This window comes from Cyprinodon tularosa, unplaced genomic scaffold (genome assembly GCF_016077235.1).
Source record: "Cyprinodon tularosa strain WSP-4 unplaced genomic scaffold, ASM1607723v1 ctg357, whole genome shotgun sequence".
Taxonomy (NCBI): domain Eukaryota; kingdom Metazoa; phylum Chordata; class Actinopteri; order Cyprinodontiformes; family Cyprinodontidae; genus Cyprinodon; species Cyprinodon tularosa.
The window spans coordinates 631,642-652,470 of NW_024039071.1; the positions used below are offsets into that span (position 1 = coordinate 631,642).

At 39.0% G+C, this 20,829-nt stretch overlaps 1 protein-coding gene across 1 annotated transcript; it reads left to right on the forward strand.

Annotated features, from left to right (window-relative positions):
- The first annotated feature begins 6,361 nt into the window (after window positions 1–6,361).
- On the forward strand, window positions 6,362–16,899 carry med4 (mediator complex subunit 4). Its single transcript, XM_038295607.1, has 7 exons — window positions 6,362–6,500; window positions 6,843–6,909; window positions 11,689–11,859; window positions 13,207–13,264; window positions 13,344–13,430; window positions 13,502–13,633; window positions 14,578–16,899. The coding sequence occupies exons 1-7, from the start codon at window positions 6,427–6,429 to the stop codon at window positions 14,748–14,750; spliced, it is 762 nt and encodes a 253-aa protein (XP_038151535.1). The 5' UTR covers window positions 6,362–6,426; the 3' UTR covers window positions 14,751–16,899.
- Window positions 16,900–20,829: the final 3,930 nt, after the last annotated feature.

Sequence of the window (20,829 nt, forward strand, 5' to 3'; positions counted from 1 at the left end):
GCTTCGATATTTCTATTCAAATAAATTTCAAAATTGAATTCTCGTATAAAACTGAAATGGGCGCTAACTTTAATTGATATATTTCATGGCCTCCTCTGATAAAAAAAAAAAAAAAAAAAAAAACATCCGTTTTTTAGTTTTTTTTTTTTTTTTTTTCAAAGTGTTGCCGTTTGTTTTATTTTATTTCTATTTACATATTCCGGAAATCGTGTCATTTCAAAATTGCAGCTTCATAATGATCTGAAGCCGACTATAAACAAAAGTGCAGAGTTCTTGTTGGTTCCGGCGCTCTGCAGCGCATGCGAGGCAGATCTCTGTTGGCACCGTAAACTGTTGGAAATAATCTGGAGATGAAAACGGTGGGGGAGAGGGGTTGGCAGGCGGCCATTGCGCTTTTGGGTTTTACCGATATAAAGTTTGCCTTTACTCTCGGCCACAAATGATCCCTGATACTCATCCCCACCCACTCCAACCAGCTGCTTCCTCCCTTTGCTTAAAATGGTTGCCTGCTGGTTCTTAAACTAATCCTTATTTAACATCTCAATCTCAGCAATAGAGGATCAATGAAGGATTTACTAAGTGAAAAACTTTAAAATGCTGCTGTTTATTTATTAATGTAACTACATGTCCAGCAAAGTAATCTACTTATGCCTAATTAACTTGTCTCAATTTTTGCTCATTGGAGGCTTCTGCCAATAGACAAGTAAGCACCATTATCTGGTTGGGCACTATATGAAGTATTTTTATTATTATTATTTATTGTTTTTTTTCTGTTTATCTTTTATGTTTGCCTGCCTCTTTCTGTTCCCCTGTATGATGCTAAATGCTTGATAACCCGCATTTAAGGCAATAAAGTTAAAAAATAAAATAAATAAAAGTACCGCTGTCTGCTTTGCTATTGGTGTCGTGTTTAAACGGCTCACCATCATGTTGAAATCTGGCATGTCTTGGGGTATAAATAAGGTCTGGTCAGTCATTTTGATGTCAGGTGGGTTTTTAAGAGGAATTTTTCGCACCATTACGTTCGCAATGAGACGTCCTTATCCACAATTTTGTAGTAGGCCTACCAGGTGTCAGTAATGGGGCCCTTAAGAGGTAGTGGCCCCTAAGCAAATGCAATCTCTGCTTACCAATAGTTACGCCATTGGCTTCTGCAATTAATGTGCTACAAAAATAAATAATCTATTATCAGCGACACGAACTGGGGTTGGTTTACTCTTCCTTTGAAAATGCTTTCTGTATTTAGAGGGAAAAAAACTAAATAAAAGGAAAGCTTGGGGGAATGGGCGGCCTAGTGGTTAGGGTATAGGGCTTGGAATCCTATTCCCACTCCCACAGACTGCCACTCTAGGTTTCTGAGCAAAGATCCTTAACCTCGATTGCTCCATGGTCGCCCTGAGATGGCAGCCCACTGCTGCCCAAAAGGATTAGTTAAAAGCAGAGGTAAATTTCTCCAATGTGAGAACAATAAAGTTCAGTTATTAATCAAATTCTTCTTTATAGATAAAAGTCACTGGGTTGATCTGGTCTTATTAACAGTAGAAGATATTAAAAGCCATGAATGTTTTTTGGTGTACCAAACATTTTACCCAAATTAAAAGTCATCAAAGTCTCTATTTGGATCGACCAAATGGGCCAAAATTGAATTTTTCTTCTTGAATTACAGTCGAGGGCCTAGTAAAGTCAGTCCATGAGCCACTATTATCCCCAGAAATGCACTTTGGACATAACCTGGCAGTAGCCAGATTGAGAACTGAGTTGACTTCTACGTTTTCTACGTTGTTGTGAGACTGAAAGCTCAGATCTCACGACAGTCCAGCTTTGGACGTTAATTTCTAAACAATTTCATGATGCAATAAACACCCTTTATGAAATCTGTTTTAAATTCATTTGAATTTAACTCTGTTTGAGTTGTCCCTGCACCTTTTTCTTTGCTTTTTTGAATGCTTACTTAACAAGCAGCAGTGTGAAATGTAAAAATCTGCCTTTTTAATTTTCTTTTTAATCAGGAGGGAAATCTTCCATTCCCTGAAGGAAAGCTTAGTATGTCAGCAGAACTGTTCAGATTTGCTCACAGTCTAGGTCTGATATATTACGACTGAGCAACTAAAATAGTTAATTTAACAGAAAGGGTCATCAGATTCCTCTTGTAGGAGCTGCTATAATTGTTCATAGTTTGTGAATAGTAAGAAAGTCTCAATCAAAGGTAGTGTGTCAAGTATTGAAGAACAGAGCAGCTAAGAAATAGGTTTTTGAAGTTTAACTTCATTTTTGTTGGTGACAGTTCATATACTTTTTGAATATTTTACCGATTGATCAGAACTTCTTGCAGCTCATGTAGAGCTTTTAAATTTCAACAAACTGACTGATCAAGAGTAACAGATGTGTTTAGAGTATTCCTCTTGTGTTGCAAACAAAGTTTCAGCCAGCTTCACTTTGTAATTGCATGATCTCAGATGTGAGCAGCTCCTGGGAATTTTACAGCATGTGAGAACAAATTTCTGGGTCATGAAGAGGATCGGGGGCAGGGAGGGATTTACCATTAGGCAATACAAGGCAGGCCATAAAACTCTGTTTACAAGTATGGTTAATACAACTGTTCCTTATTTGTGCACAATAATTATGTTTTTGATAAAAATCGTTCCGCTAAAATGACATCAGAATGCTTATAATATTAAAGGGCTGGTTATACCCCCACAGCAGTGTGTTGCTGGTATGTTGCAGATATTTTTGATTTATGCCCAATATTGAAGCGTGGTCTGCGCTATGCTATTCCACGCCACAACGCAAGACGAACAAACACCAACTAGCTGTGGCTCTAGATACTACAGAGGCATTGAGAAGTGGGGGCAAGTTTGTCGGAGGGACATGAGGGCGAAAGAGAGCGGGGATCCAGGCGGACAAAGGGTCCCAGCATTCCATTTTAATGAGCCGTTTTCCAAAATGGCAGTCATACAAACAAAACAAGCTGGTAAGTTACCAAACAGGAAATAGACAGCAGAAAAACCATTTAAAAACAAATAGTGCAAAGAGCAGTGTTGCCAACTTAGCTCTTTTGTCGCTATATTTAGTGACTTTTCAGACCCCTCTGGCAAACCTAGCAACTTTTTTTCTGCTACTGGAGACTTTGAGGACAACATATAGAAGCACTGAACTCTGCTCTTCAGTGCAAGCAGATAGCTAACCCGCCTCCTGCTCTCCTCTATCTTGTCTGCTGTCATGATTCATGCAACTATTATTTTATCCAAATGAAAAATGGAGAACAGATAAACAGATCATAGCTTGTCTACAATAAAATGTGTTATTTACTTTTGCCTTCGCCTTTTTCGGTATATAGAAAAGAGCAATAGGCTAAGGCCATATCTGTCTTTGCCTAGGGCCCCAAATTTCCTAAATCCGCCCCTGATCGGGGGGAGAAATGCAGCTACTGAGGCTTTAAGATATCCACGATGAATAGCATGTTCCGGTGTAGGTACCAGATTGACTCGGGCTGCCAGATTGACTCGGGGGCCTGCGCCTTTTGAGATGCGTCAGAGCGTCCGCCATCTTACATGTGGCAAATCTGCAGTTTCTCAGTCACTTAAAAAGTATCAGAGGGACTTTAATCTCTGAATATACTTTGTATTCGTAGTATTTTTGGTTTTGTAATATTACAAGTTTATTTTTTGTATCCCTTTAGCTTCATTCTCCTGAATTTATTCTCGTTACAAATGCAGACCACGGGCTCAATGTAGTTTGTTTGAGTGGCATTGCCATAATGTCACGTCATCGGGAGGCGCAAGGCCCATGGCGAATTCGGTGACGTCATCGGAAGGCGCAGGGACAATGGAGAATTTCTTCGTAAAATTGTCTGTTTAGAAACCGCAATCCTGCTTTCGAATAAAACCTACACCCCGCTATAATTACTTTAGTAAGCTGTCCAGACCAATCAAAATGTTTTGCGCAATTGTGCAAACATTAAAACAATTATGTATTGTGACGTCATCAAAAGGCGCAGGCCCCCGAGTCAATCTGGCAGCCCGAGTCAATCTGGTACCTACACCGGGACTGTCTTCCCCTGAGAACCTGAGGAGGGTTTGAGCACAGCTCAATATAAAGGTTTTCAAATTGCAGGACAAGACGGGCATCAAAGAAGCCTCACAGTCTGAAATTCTTTAGTAAATACTAGTATAAACAGCAGGAGGATTTGTGACAACTTATGTTCTTCTAATGTGTCCTTCTGTTTGTATGGGATATAAGCAGATTCATTCCTTAGAATAGATAAATATGAATCCTAAGGCGGTAGGCTTTCCTACATTTCTGAATATAAACACTTCTATGAAGAATAACACTCAACAAAAATATATAAACGCAAGACTTTTGGTTTTGCTCCCTTTATTATGAGATAACCTCAAAGATCTTTAACTTTTCCCACATACACAATATAATCATTTCCCTCAAATATTGTTCACAAACCAGCGTAAATCTGTGTTAGTAAACTCTTCTCCTTTGCTGAGATAATCCATCCCACCTCACAGGTCTGCCATATCAAGATGCTCATAAGACACCATGATTAGTGCACAGGTGTGCCATATCAAGACTGCCCACAATAAAAGGCCACTCTGAAAGGGGGTTCCAAACATGCACAACGGGTGACATGTCCGGTGAGTATGCCGGCCATGGAATGGGACATTTACAGTAGTGATGGGCAAGTGAAGCCTCATGAAGCAATGAAGCTTTCTAACGCAAAGTGTTGAAAAAAGTTCATTACTCGATGCTTCATTCATCACTCACTAGTGACGTCTGCTGGTGAAACTGTAACAGCCTTGTTACTCAGTTGGATCATAACTCCAAATATTAGGAAATGCAATATTGTCACAAAGTTTTCATCAAACTCACGTTTAGTAAGAGGAGAATCCTATTTAATTGTCATGTTTTAATGATTAAAATGATTTGTAGCCAATCTAATCCTTGACCATCAGTGGTGGTGTTAGGTTTTCTTTTATGTCATGGACTTATTAGACAATGAAGATATGTGTTACTTTAATGTATTGAGAACTGAGTGACTGCTGCAGACTCTGTATACTTTGAGCTTAAAACTTGCTTCCTTAAAGACAGAATTTGTTTAAAATCATCTCTTCCTAGGAGTTCTAGTTCTGATTCTTAATATTAAGTTACACATAGAGTTTGCCTCTTCTAATGGCTTTTAGTCTGGTTTTGATGTGTGATTCTGATGCATCTCCTGATTAAACAAAAGAGAATATAGAAATTTCTGGATTTTAGGTTTAATTGTTTTTGTGATCTGTCATCTCATAATACTCCCACATATGAGAGGTTTTTCTCTTTTTTGACGGCTCCATTTAAACCACTGCTGATGAAAACTGTTCTGCTGATACCAAACCACCTACTACAACCCACGAAGCAACAGGATTCATCGCGCTTTTATTTTGAAAACCGACACGCAAAATGAAGCAGTCACGTGATCAATGCAATGGAGGCCTCGTTTGTTGCCAGTCATGTGGTTTTCAACAAGACAACACAGGCCTCGAAGCGGGGCTTCATTGACACGCCCCCTTATTACTCGGTACAAGCCTCGAAGCCTGGCTTCAGATAGCCCAAGAAGCTGTAAACCTCTGTATCCTGCCGTAACATGAGGTGATGTTCTTTGATGTATGGCACAACAATGGGCCTCGGGATCTCCTCTCAGTATTTCTTGGCATTCAAAATTCAGTCAACAAAATGCAGCTGTGTTCTTCATCCATAAAAGATGCCTGTCCATACCATAAAGCCACCGCCACCATGAGCCACTCGATCCACAACACTGACATCAGAAAACCGCTCACCCACAACTTTCCTGAATAGTGTAAAATGGGATACATCCGTGAAGAGAGCACCTCACCAACATGCCAGATGCCTGCAAATATGAGCAGTTTCCCATTCAAGTGAGTTACAACGATGAACTGGAGTCAGTTGGAGACCCTGTTGAAGAAGACAAGCATGCAGATGAGGTTCCCTGTGACGATTTCTGACAGTTTGTGCAGAAGTTCTTTGGTTTTGTAGATGGATTATATCAACAACTGTTGGTCTCAGATCATCTTGGAGGTGAACATGCTGACTTAGACACTCAGACAACTTTTGTTGTCATTTTTGTTCACATAGAGTTCTTGGTATAGTTTATGTAAAAGTCTTGCAAGACCATGAAAATATCAGATATGATTTGAAATGGTGAAGTGTTAAGAATACAATATTTGGGTATTTAGCCAAACTTTTAATCATGTATGCTTTGTTTAACAGAAAACAGCAATCGCCAGGAGCTTACAGATGGTCCCTGGGATGACGAACAGTTTTCTGTAATGTCTACTATCACCTGTAGGGGGCAACGATTGAACAACGCAAAGGATGAGAGTTTAGACGTCACATCCTGTCGTCGCAAAGAGGGAAGCAAACATGGCGGCACTAGCAGAAAAATCAACGAAGGAGCGTCTGCTGTCTGTGTTGGATGACTTAGAGGTTTTATCTCGGTAAAGGTTTATTGCTTATTGTTGCGAAGTTGTTTTATGCTTTTCTTTCTTCATTTCCAACCCATTTAAAGTGGCGTAAACAGTTTACGAGTTGTTTGCAGGTTAGGTCAGAACCAGCTATGTCCGGTTGTATATTCTTAAAGTGCACAAAGTTCAAATATAATTGAATTAACCGAATAATAACTGCTCTTGGAAACACTTTAGTCTACTTTAGAGTATTTTATCCATAGCTTCGTAGTTGTGATGAACAAGCAGCAGCAGCAGGTTTATGCAGAGCTGTACTTGCTCTTGCCTGAAGCTATTATTCAGCTGTTATCAACTGTTTTTGTGTTTTTATTTCAGGGAGCTGATAGAGATGTTGGCTCTGTCCAGAGGTCAGAAACTCCCCCAACCAGGAGAAGACACTCAGGTACCAAAAAACTCACTCACCTGCAGAGGTCTGATTATATGGACTGAACACTCCATGCAGCTTTGTTCACTCATTGGTTGTAAATATAAATCCCTTTATTGTCCCAGAATGGGGAAATTCACTCTCTGCATTTTACCCATCCACTTGGAGAGCAGTGGGCTGCCAGTGTGTGGCACCAGAGGAGCAGTGTGGGGTTAATGGTTTTGCTCAGCAACCTATTGGGTGGAGGACAAATTCTCTATATTGTCTTCTACTTATTTTTTATTATGTTCATGGTGGGTTGAGCCAAACATACTGAAAATGTGCAGGGTCATCTTTGAGCACACCATTTCACTTTTCTTTCACCAGTTCAACGCAGTTCTTCCAGCAGTCCACACTTTCCCTCTTCTCTTTTTCTCATCTTCTCCTTCTTCCCCATCGCCCAGCTTGCCACGGGTTTGCCTGCTGTATCTAAAAGTAGCTAGCAGCAGCAACCCAGACTGACACAGCTCATTGGCTAATTTTTGTCACTTGCAGCCTGATGCCGGACGCTCCGGACAGTTTTACCATATTAACAGGAGAAGCGGTGCAAATGAAGTTAGACACTGTCGTCAGACAACATGCGGTTATTTATAAATGTTTTAAATCAGGTTGGGTCCGGATTAGCCAGCAGGTGGGTCCGGATCTGCTAATCTGTGACCTCTGTACTAGGCCAACACTCATGATAAGCCATGTATATGTGTATCTTTGTTTGTTTGCAAACTTTCAATAAAAAAAACAAAAACACCTTAGTTTTATAGGTCATTAGTAGGGTGGAAAAAATTAATCAATTATTGAAATAATTTTATTTATTTTTATTATTTTAATAAACATGCCTTTAGCTTACAGAGCAATGCTTAGAGCAGTAATTATATCAAAATTGTAAGAAAATATGTAAACATTTTACATTTGAAATAAAAAAAAAGTTTTCATTCATCAATACGTTCATTCAAGAACTCCTCAAGTGGAAACATTTGTTTCAACTGGTTTAATTTAGTAAAGAATCGTCTTTAAGAAGCTTGATTAATAATCAATTAATGTAAAAACAAAATTAAAAGACAGATTAATAGATTCACAAAATAATCATTAGTTGCCGACCTTGTCATTAGTGAGCTCCTGACGACTGTATGCAGTAAACTGCTCATGTTGTTTTTATTGTTGTGCCCTGAAGAAAGCTTTTACCGGAGCCATTGAAAGATCCACTGATCGCTGCTTTTAACACTTGATGCTCCTCTCTGGTGGAGAAATCAGTTTAATTGAGGATCTTGGAAAACTTGCAGTTTCTAATAGGGTGGCTATCATTTAAGGTTTTGATGTTAGATCTTTTTTCAAAAGGCGTCATTAACTGAAATGTTTTCACTGTAACCATATTCAATAGTACCGTATTTTCACGACCATAAGGCGCACCGGACTAAAAGGCGCACTCTCAGTTATGTGTGCCATTTCTGTATTTAACACACACATAAGGCGCACCGGACTATAGGGCGCGTTTTTTATATACAGGTACATGTCCTCTCAGGTGGATTTTCTCACTTAAAAACATATTAAAACTACTTTATTCCCACTGATCACAGCAAATAAAGCTGCAAGGTGTATTTATTACAAAGTGTTATTCAAACCTGGGAGCTGGCCATGAGAGACACATCGCTGATGACACAGGGCTGTGATTACTCCTCTGATACAGTTTATTGACGCATAAATTAACTTAAAACATAGGCAGGATAAATAATCTGGATGAACTGACTGCAATGATTAAATTTTCAGGTGGACTTTCTCACTTAAAAAGATTTAAATTATTTAGATGAAAAAACACCTGCTGAGGTGAGTCCGATGCCCCGCGGCCCAGAGGCGGCTGTTGAATTAAGTTTTCAGGTAGAAAAATAGAGCTGGAGCAAAACTGAGTATGATTGTGCTTTATTCAAGTATTTATTACAGAGTATTAATCAAACCCCTCAAAGTCCTCATCCTCTGTTTCTGAATTAAACAGCTGCGCTAAATCCGACATGCCAGTTTCCCCTTCTTCTTCGTTTATTCACGCATAAATTAACTTAAAACATAGGCAGGATAATAATCTGAATGAACTGACTGTAATGATTAAATTTTCAGGTGGACTTTCTCACTTAAAAAGATTTAGATTATTTAGATGAAAAAACACCTGCCGAGGTGAGTCCGGATGCGCTGCGGCCCAGAGCCTGCTGTTGAATTAAGTTTTTTAGGTAGAAAAATAGAGCTGGAGCAAAACTGAGTATGATTGTGTTTTATTCATGTATTTATTACAAAGTATTAATCAAACCCATCAAAGTCATCATCCTTTGTTTCTGAATTAAACAGCTGCGCTAAATTCGACATGCCAGTTCCCCCTTCTTCGTTTATTGACGCATAAATTAACTTAAAACATAGGCAGGATAATAATCTGGATGAACTGACTGCAATGATTAAATTTTCCGGTGGGCTTTCTCACTTAAAAAGATTTAGATTATTTAGATGAAAAAACACCTGCTGAGGTGAGCCCGATGCGCTGCGGCCCAGAGGCGGCTGTTGAATTAAGTTTTTTAGGTAGAAAAATAGAGCGGGAGCAAAACTGAGTATGATTGTGCTTTATTCAAGTATTTATTACAGAGTATTAATCAAACCCATCAAAGTCATCATCCTCTGTTTCTGAATAAAACAGCTGCGCTAAATCAGACATGCCAGTTTCCCCTTCTTCGCTGTCAGAGTCACTTTCCGTGCAGCGCAGCTCCTCAGAAATAATGCCGGCTTTTGCGAAAGCTTGAACAACAGAGCCAGCAGACACTTTAGTCCAAGCATCTACAATCCATCCGCAAACGGTGGCGTAATCTGCCCGGCGCTGCCTTCTTATCCTGAAACTGTGGTCTCCGTCGGTCATCCATCGCTCCCACGCCGCTCGCAGCCTTACTGTGAACGGCCGCTTCAAACCGATGTCGAGCGGTGGAAGCTCCTTTGTCAGACCCCCCGGGATAACGGCGAGCACAGCGTTCATTTGATTCATCTTTTTTTCACATCGGCTGTGAGATGGGCACGCAGCGATGGTGATGCGTGGAAAAAACCACCTAGTCTTCTCAGATACACCTGCCTTTCATCATCTCCTCATCGATCCAGCCTTTTCATTTGCGTTAATATCATATGTCATCAGAGCGCTGTACTGTCTCGCTGTCAGCTCCCAGATCAGCTTCTCTGATTGGTTGATGCGGCGCGTCCAGCAGCAAAACTTAAATTTTTCCATGTCGAGCAGCAGCAGCGCGTTGGCGGTGCGTCAGATGCTTAAACGCTCCCGACGTGCTGCACCAAAACGCGCTGCAGGACCTTTTGCTGCACCTATATGCGCGTCAACCATTGACTTTGCATGTAAACTCGCTGCTTCTGCTGCACCTTTGTTTCCCCATGTTTTTCACATCAGCTGTGAGATGGGAACGCATGGAGTTACATATTAACAGCGATGGTGAGGGGTGGAAAAAAAAAACACCTGGTCTCCTTACATTCAGCCACTCTTTCATCATCTCCTCAATGAGGTGGTCTCAAAAGTCGCAGTTACAACACACATAAGGCGCACTGCACCATAGGGCGCACCGCGCATTTTGAGGAAAAAAAAAAAGACCTTTAAGTGCGCCTTATAGTCGTGAAAATACGGTAGGTGGTTTGTTTCTAATAGAAGCTTTTCTTAGAGCTTCTGTAATGATGTCTTTCGAGGTTTAGACATCATTACAGCTTTAAAGGGGAATTTCGTTTTTTTTTCATTGGGCCCTTGATTTTACGTTATTACATCATGCTCTACTCACCCATATGAATTTTGTGTCATTTGGAGCTGTTCTGAAGATATTCGGTTAGGTTATATCCAAGTAACATCTTCCTATGGGCAACGACTTGAAGCCACAAACTAAACTGTTCATAGTTTATCATTTATGGTACGCCAGCATTCATAACATGTAGGCGAATCACTGTCCCCCAGACATCTGCGTTTATATTTTTTATATTTATATGTTTTAAAAACAAAGCTGCGCCTGTTTTTTATTTTTTATTTTAAACCCTTCTATTTATTCTGCTAGCTAATCTGAATCGTTCCATTCCATTTCAAGAGAGAGATCATCTGTGGTAGTAGCACTAGACATCTTCCTAGCATGTGAGTAAAACTAGCAGTAGTTCAGCGGACAGAATGAATGAATGGTAGCCGGCGTGCTCGGATGACGTCATACACAAGCTGCTTTGTTTAAAAAAAAATAGAAATATAAAAAATATAACCGCAGATTTCTGGGTGACAGTGATTTGCCTACATGTTATGAACGCTGGCGTACCATAAAGAATAAATTATGAACAGTTTAGTTTGTGCCTTCAAGTCGTTGCCCAAAGGAAGACTTTACCTGGATATAACTTAACGGAATATCTTCAGAACAGCTCCAAATGACACAAAACTCATATGGGTGAGTAGAACATGATGTAATAACATAAAATCAAGGGCCCAATGTAAAAAAAAAAAAACGGCGTTCACTTTTAAATATCGTTGCTGTATTTAGTTTTTCAACTTTTGAACAGAATGTCAGCCATTTTTCCCATATGTCCCTCTATTGTTGCTGATTTGGTTTCACTTTAAAAAAAAAAATAAAATATATATATATATATATATATATATATATATATATATATATATATTTAAGCTCCAATTAGTGTCTGGTTTTAGAGAAGTTGTCCTCCACCCTGTTAGCATTTCCTCTGTAGACATTTAAAGAGGGTTTTATCCTTCCTCAGATCTTAGAGATGCTTGTGCAGAGGGACAAGGAGTTCCAGGAGCTGATGGAGGTGGCCCAGCAGCAGGGGAAGGTTCACCAGGAGATGCAGCTATTGGAGAAGGAGGTGGAGAAGAGAGACAGCGACATCCAGCAGCTGCAGAAGCAGCTGAAGGAAGCTGAACACATCCTGGTATGAAGCAGATTTGTTGTTTCTGCTGACAATGTCTACTGATCCTTGATGCACCACAGCTCTTATGCTACGTTCAGACCGGACGCTGCAGAAGCAGTTAGTTTATATGCAAAATCAACGGTTGACGTGTATCAAGGCGCAGCAAAAGGTCCTGCAGCGTCTTTTGAGCAGCGCGTCTGAGCAGCTGAAGCAGCCCATCATGAGCTTCTGAGCATCTGACGCGCTTCACAAGCAGCAGCTGCTGGAGTTGGAGAAATTGAACTTTTGCTGCTCGACTCGCCACATCAACCAATCAGAAAAGCTAATCTGAGGCTGGCAGGGAGACAGACTGCTGATGAAGATACTAGGATCACTCCTCTGAAACAGTTTAACGCCTAAATTAACTTAAAATGTCGAAACCTGCTGGCAAAACATGTTCGCTTTCATTATTCTGGTGCCTGCAGTTTGGATTACATACGTGAAAAACACCTTCCAGCCGCCTTAAACAGTAGCGTAAAACTGTGAAGAGGCGACTGGGCCAGGGGCTTCTGTTGAACGGGATTCCCAGTGGCAGCGCACCGTCGGTGTGTGGGGATCTGAGCAGCACTGACAGTTAAATAATATTGGAAGGCAGGATCGTAATGTTGAACTGACTGGACAGATTAAGTTTTAAGAATGACTTTCTCTCTTAAAAACATATAACTATGTTTTACCCACTTATAACAGCAAAGATAGCAAAGCCACTCTGCCATTGAACACAGGAGCAGCAGAAACATCAGACGCTTCTGGACACACTACTGGAAATATGTCCTTAATGTGACCAAGCATCAAAAATGAAGCAGCAGAAGCACTTGCTGTCAAAACGTAGCATTATTAATTCAAATAAGCCAAGCGACTCTCTCGATTTCATCCGCCATTGTTTAGAAAGGATAGGTTAGCTCCGCCCACCATGCATCGGACCCACTTTTTCCAACACGCAGCCTAGAGCATCAAAGATGCTTCAGCCGTGCGTCAGAACTAAACATGTACAAGCATTAAAAATGAAGCAGCACGCGCGTTTTTGCTCCTTCTGCTGATGAGGTCTGAAGGTAGCATTAGAACATTTGTAGATCCAAATCATGCTTCTCCTGCAGTTGTACAGCTAGACGTTATCAAGACTATGATGCAGCTGAATTTCCTAGCTTTAATGATCATTACCCATTTGGACTTGTTACTAAGGAATAAAAACTGATCACATCCACAGATGTTTTTAGCTTTCGGTGTTCAGTTTAAGAACATCACTTTAAGATTATTATAGTTGTCTGATTGTGTCCCTCATGATTTCTGCTATGTTAATGGAAACTGGTTCTCTTGTCTTTTTTCTCCAAGGCCACAGCTGTTTACCAGGCAAAGGAGAAGCTGAAATCTATTGAAAAGGCCAGAAAAGGTGAACTGCAGCATTTAGCTTGACCTTGATTTTCTGTTTGCTTATGAATGAACACCAAATGTATCTTTGTTCTCTGCAGGAAGCATATCTTCAGAAGAAATCATCAAGTATGCTCACAGAATCAGTGCCAGTAATGCTGTGTGCGCCCCGCTCAACTGGGTGCCAGGTGAGTCCCTTCAGTGTCTGCTATGATATTTAGTCTGCTTCTCTAGATGATAACAGGAATGTTGCTCTCAGGTGATCCCCGCCGACCTTATCCCACTGACCTGGAAATGCGCAGCGGGATGCTGGGACACATGGCCAACCTGCCAACCAATGGGATGAATGGACATCTGCCCGGTGACGCTCTGGCTGCTGGAAGGTTACCAGGTCAGTTTAAGATGGAAGAACCCAGAGGTTCTCCTTAAACAGGAGGAACTTGGTGATTCCTCTATTAGAATCAGAGAAGAAAAGTTAAATATTAACAAATTACTATTCAGTGTTTTGATTTCTTTCTTTTCCTGACTGACTGATGGACGGAAGCTCAATCCAGTATACATATATTATCCAGTAACACTGGATACTATAGGCTCATAATCTTCTGAACATGGTGTGGTTGTTTTTGTAGTGTCTGGAGCTTTGACCATGTTATTGGCATTAGACCTAAGCCTGGCATGTAATTATTGCTGTGCAAATCAATTACACAGTTCAAAACTTCACGGCTTGCGATGTTTATCCTTACTGTACGAACCGACGCTCTGATCCGATCTGGCTACTAAAACTTCAACTCAAACAAGACACTTCAGGGTTTTGAACCATTCTGACATGCAGTGAAATAAATAAATGTAGCTAGTCACTGAGGAAGAAACGCTGCCTCTGGTTTACTTCTGTTTTTGTTTCGTGCATGCGTAATGTGAAAATTTTTGTCACCAAAATATCAAGTTTGATTTTCTTGTGACCCACAATTTCTGATCGAGAGCTTGTCGTGAGGAGGCAATTTCCTCTAGTTAACCACTTGTATAATGCACGACAGACTGTTCGGCCAAGAGTCGCTTCGATCTCCAAACTTGTCACACAACTGGAAAATCATCCCAAGAACAGTAAAAGGTTTACAGCATATGCTGGGCTTTATACGTATTTCTGATTTTTTTTTAATTCTTTCTCTTTTATTGTGGGAATAACAAGGAGACAATTAGGAATATATTTTTTTATATTTTTCCAGACTAATTTTCTACAGTAGATTTTACAGCAACACTAGAGAGGAGAATCAAATGAGCCCCTGGTTCATAACGGACACATTATCCTATTAAAAGTGGTCTTATTTTGGTCCCCAGATGTTCTGACGCCTCACTACCCCTGGCAGTCCTCAGATGTCTCTGTAGGGATGCTCCCTCCTCACCATGGAAACGACTTCGGCCTCGAGCCCCCAGGTCACAACAAGGAGAACGAGGATGATGTGGAAGCAATGTCCACAGACTCATCCAGCAGCAGCAGTGACTCAGACTGAAAATCAGGCTTTCTGTTTGTGTGTGTGTGTGTGTTTTTTTTTTGTTAGGCAGCATTTGAACACCCTTTTTCTCATGAGGTTTATTTAAATCTGACCTAATATGAGAATCGTTCATATGGAGGTAAAGCTAGTTTCATAAATATGCTGTTAATAATTTGCAAAGCAAAAAGCTGTTTTGTTGAAACCCTTAATCCTCCTTGTTTACGTGGAACCGAGACGCAGGTTTTTAGGTCATGGGTTTGGTTTGCCCTTCATAAAACGCAGCACAAGCGACACAAACATCTTTTACTGCACATCTACACGCCTTATGTGTCTGAACAGGATGTGTCTGAGCAGGCAGGTTGCCTCTGCTGTGAAGTTATAACCAACCATTTATGCATCAATAACTACAATGGGTGAGGTCTGAGGCTGAATAAATTGTGAGAGGTACTTGACTAAAGACTTTAAAAGATGATTAGTGCTTATGTTTTCATTCTTTGTAATGAAATGTGATGGTTTTGTTTGTTTCCAAACATAAAAATCATCTCTGCTCTTGTTTCAGCTCAGATAATCTGACTGCATATTCATACAAATTTACTAAATTTTATTCATATCCCTGATATTTTATATTATCATGCCACTTAAAGGCTAAGTTGTTTCCTCTATAGTGAAATGGATAGATTAAAGTAGGCACTGCCCTCTAGTGGTCAATGAGTACCTATCTCAGGTTCTCTTTATTTACATTCAAGAAAAGAAGTACATCTCTTAATTTATTAAGAAAATTACAACAGATTGTGCTCTGTTTTTGAATTTGCATAAAAAGGTAAAGTCTGGTTAAGAAGCTAACTAAAATATTGATTTCTAACTTGTAGAAATTTTTTTTACAGCATAGCAAGTGACATTTTTTTTTAAGTCTCAAATGGATTCATTCTGACAGACTCCTCTTTCCTTTATGCTCTGGTGTGTTGAGGTTTGCAGACCTTCGTTTCTGCTCCTCACTCTTTGGGTTCAAATATTTGCATTCTGGAAAAGGTCTTTGAAATGTTGCATCTCAATGTGCTCAAAGCTGAGAATGAAGAGTTTGATGCTTGGATTTTCAAACTTGTCTTTATTTAGTAGTTTTCAATTTGGTTAGATTTGAATAACAGAAAATGTAATCATATTTATATCGTTCTGGTAAAAAAAAAAAAAAAGAAATTTAAAGTGATGTATACAAAGACTAAAACAATGGAAGGTAAAGTTGGATTTTTTTTGTTTTGTTTTACAGTTGTTTACCTTCACATGTTTGGTTAAATTTCTTTTTACTGAACATGATAATAGGTAATAGTAAATACAAATATACTAATTGATCATATGAGATTAATTCTTTATTAGAAAGATGATCAAAATTGAAGATTTATTCCTAAATATCTAAATAAGACTTCTTAAGAAGGAATTAATTATCCTTGTACTAAAGGACTAAAATATTAAACAGGAGTTCAGCTTCTGAAACAAATACTTAATAGAGGAAGTTAGTTTCCACAAACTGAGCATTCGTCAGCCTAAACAGGGCAACTTATTCAGAAAGACACAAAGAAGTTACTTCATTTAACGCGTTTGATGGCTTTTGCATCGCCCCTTTGGAAGTGACACAAACTTTATTGCAGGAGCTTTTAAACTGATCAATAGCATTTTTGTTTTAGGAATGATGTTTCTGTAAAATCATCTCATGTTTACTTTGGCTGTGAAGTTGGTGCAGTTTCATTTGGATTCAATCAAACTGAGGATTGATGTTTTTGTGAACTTTGTTAGGAGGACCATCTTCCTTCATAGGCAGAAACCTAAAACCCTGTTAAACCCTGTGTTCCTCGGGTTTGTTACAGTAGAGTTAACCAGCCCTCTGGTTAAATTAAGCCAACATTCACCAGTCAGTTTGATCATTTTGTTAGTCTTTCATTTTCCAAAACAGCATCTGTTACTGTTTAAAATGTGTCTCTGCAGGCAACTCTGATCCTGAAGAAAACCAAACTCAAACTATTTATTTGCTCGTCTCCTGATTGTGTTTCGCTGAGTTTGTTGCATGACTGATTGTTGTCATGGTGTGTGTGTGTGTGGGTGATAACCTATGGCCATACAATGTGTAAATAACTTTGTCAATAGTTTCCTTGTAAATAAATCATTTTTGAATAAACTTTTCTGCATCTAGTTTTTATGTTTGCAATAGGGGTGTTCTGATACTTTTTCATTAATGATACGATGTAAGCGTGAATCATGCATAAGTTATAACTTAAGGTTTCTGGGTTATATGTTGGAAAAGGTTTGATCAAGAATTTTACTCAAAGAACAATACTAAACGACATGGATGAGAACTGAACTATGTATTATTAATCAGTGACCTCCTTTAGCTTTAAATTGATGCATTTTGTCCTTTTTAATTTTTTTTTTAGCTCAGGAAGAGCTACTATAAGCTTTATCAAAAAGAGAAGTTTTAAGCCTAGCCTTAAAGCAGACAGGGTGTCTGCCTCATGGACTAAAACTGGTAGTTGGTTCCACAGGAGAGGAGCCTGATAACTAAAAGATCTGCCTCCCATTCTACTGTTAGAAATTCTAGGAACCACTAGTAAACCTGCGGATTGAGAGTGAAGTGCTCTGTTATGGACATAAGGAACAATCATATCTCTGATATAAGATGGAGCTTGGCCATTTAAGGCTTTAAATGTGAGAAGAAGTTTAAAGTTTTCTTCTCGCATAGATTTAAAATTCTATTCTGAATTTAACAAGAAGCTAGGATAAGAGATCTCTCGCTTTTTTATTTTCATTAGAACTGTGGCTGCAGCATTTGGGATCAGGTGAAGACAATTTTTTTTTTCTTCATAGTGCGCTACAGGCTTTTAATGAGAATGCGGATTGGTAATGTCTTGCTGAAATAATCATGGACATTCCTGGGAAGAAAGTTTCTTAGATAAAATATATGTTGCTTCAAAATCTGTTTTTACCTTCCAGCATTAATGATCATGTTGGGTGGACGAAAGAAACCATCAGACTACTCACACTTTTCCACTGATGCTGGGTTTTTATTTTATACAGTTAAAAATGTGGATTGTCCTTTTTATTCCTTGTCCTTTGTATGGTAAAGTTTTAACTTACAGGTGCTGGTCATAAAATTAGAATATCATGAAAAAGTAGATTGATTTCAGTAATTCCATTTAAAAAGTGAAACTTGTATATTATATTCATACATTACATACAAACTCATATATTTCAGATGTTTATTTTGTTTAATTTTGATGATTACAAATGACAACAAATGAAAATCTCAAATTCATCATATCAGAAAATTAGAATATTACTGAAGACCAATAAAAACAAAGGATTTATAGAAATGTTGGCCAACTGAAAAGTATGAACATGAAAAGTATGAGCATGTACAGCACTCAGTATTTAGTTGGCCTGTATTACTGCAGCAATGCGGCGTGGCATGGAGTCGATCAGTCTGTGGCACTGCTCAGGTGTTATGATAGCCCAGGTTGCTCTAATAGTGGCTTTTAGCTCTTCTGAATTGTTGGGTCTGGTGTATTGCATCTTCTTCTTCACAATACCCCATAGATTTTCTATGGGGTTAAGGTCAGGAGAGTTTGCTGGCCAATTAAGAACAGGGATACCATGGTCCTTCAACCAGGTACTGGTAGCTTTGGCACTGTGTGCAGGTGCCAAGTCCTGTTGGAAAATGAAATCTGCATCTCCAAAAAGTTGGTCAGCTGCAGGAAGCATGAAGTGCTCTAAAACTTCCTGTTATGTGGCTGCGTTGACCCTGGACCTCAGAAAACACAATGGACCAACACCAGCAGATGACATGGCACCCCAAACCATCACTGACTGTGGAAACTTTACACTGGACTTCAAGCAACGTGGATGAAGTGCCTCTCTTCTTTTCCTCCAGACTCTGGGACCTTGATTTCCAAAGGAAATGCAAAATTTACTTTCATCAGAGAACATGACTTTGGACCACTCACCAGCAGTCCAGTCCTGTTTCTCTTTAGCCCAGGCAAGACGCTTCTGACGCTGTCTGTGGTTCAAGAGTGGCTTGACACAAGGAATGCGACAGCAGAAACCCATGTCTTTCATACGTCTGTGTGTGGTGGTTCTTGAAGCACTCACTCCAGCTGCAGTCCACTCTTTGTGAATCTCCCCCACATTTTTGAATGGGTTTTGTTTCACAATCCTCTCCAGGGTGCGGTTATCTCTCTTGCTTGTACACTTTTTTCGACCACATCTTTTCCTTCCCTTCGCCTCTATTAATGTGCTTGGACACTGAGCTCTGTGAACAGCCAGCCTCTTTAGCGATGACCTTTTGTGTCTTGCCCTCCTTGTGCAAGGTGTCGATGGTCGTCTTTTGGACAACTGTCAAGTCAGCAGTCTTCCCCATGATTGTGTAGCCTATAGAACTAGACTGAAAGACCATTTAAAGGCTTTTGCAGGTGGTTTGAGTTAATTAGCTGATTAGAGTGTGGCACCAGGGGCCATCAATTTTGAACCTTTTCACAATATTCTAATTTTCTGATATGATGAATTTGAGATTTTCATTTGTTATTTGTAATCATCAAAATTAAACAAAATAAACATCTGAAATATATGAGTTTGTATGTAATGTATGAATATAATATACAAGTTTCACTTTTTAAATGGAATTACTGAAATCAATCTACTTTTTCATGATATTCTAATTTTATGACCAGCACCTGTATATGTAGCTGTAACTACAAGCTGTGTTACCTGACAGTGTTTTTTTCTTCTGAAATGTTCCTGAGCCTTTGTGATAAGATATAGAATGATGTGAGTTTCTTCTGAGGTTTCCTTGATTCACTGCTTGCATGGGTTCTTTTGTATCCTCTATTGATATTATAGACCAAAGGATGAGAGTCAACGAGTCAACAAGTCTTCTCCATGACGTGCATTCTTTCTGCCCAGCCACTGAATCAGGTGAGTCCCTTCTGTATGGTTCAGTCGCTGGCCCATGGAGATGACTTGTTGACCCAACATCTCCTACCTCTGCTAAGATTGTAGACGATGAAATCCTGAAATTCATTATTATTACGTATAAAGGAATCTTAATTCCTTTATACGCAATAATAGTCATTTTAAACTAATGACTATTTGCTTACTCAGTTGTTTACCAAATTCACTCCTCCTTGCTTTTAAATGAGCCTGTCAGGGATGTTCCTTATTTACCCAAACATGAGACTTACCTGCTACCAATTAACACGTTCACTTTTGTTTTGGAAGCCACAAATTCAAGAGTGATATTTAAAAGAAAAAGGTTATTCATTTTAATATAATACAGATTTTGTCTTTGCAATTTATTTATTTGCAGAAGTTGGACAGGATTTATAAATTATTGTAATCGGTTTTAATTTCTTTGTTACAAGATAATCTAAATTTTATTGGAATTAGGGGTGAAGTAAATATAACACTTCATAATGCAGAAATTTGTATAGCCAGCTTTATCTAACTTTTGTCAATTTAACCTTGTATCTCAGTTAAAACTGAAAAAAGACATAAAAGTTGGTAGTTTGATGTAAATTTGTCAATCTCAGTGCCCCCATCTTTAACTGAACATGTTAAATGCTAGAGGTTATCTGGCTGATTGGATGAAAGCAGAAGTGTGATACTAATACAGGCAGTTATACAGAAAAACTTAAATAGCTCAATGAATTGAATACTATACCAGCAAAAACCAGAACTGAAAAGTAAATTTTAAATATACTTTTATATATCAAAGACAATATCATAATGTAGGTTAAAGGTGAAAGTATGGCTATATTTATAAGGCGCTGAAGACCTTGACTATGCTCCCTTTAAAGGCTCTACGTAAAGGGAAGATTCCTTTTTATTTGTGTCCCAATTTTATTCGGGAAACTCTTATAATTCCTCAAAAACTTACTTTGGATTTCTTGAACCTCTTGAATTTTCCAAATTCCTAAACGTTGTTGGAGGACGGAAGAAATTGGAAATTATTTAGACCTATCATTGAAACGCTTAAAAATCTTGCATTTACTAGAGAAATGTCTGAAGGTCCTTCTTAACAAACTCATTAATTAGTAAATATCTCAGCATTTTCTTA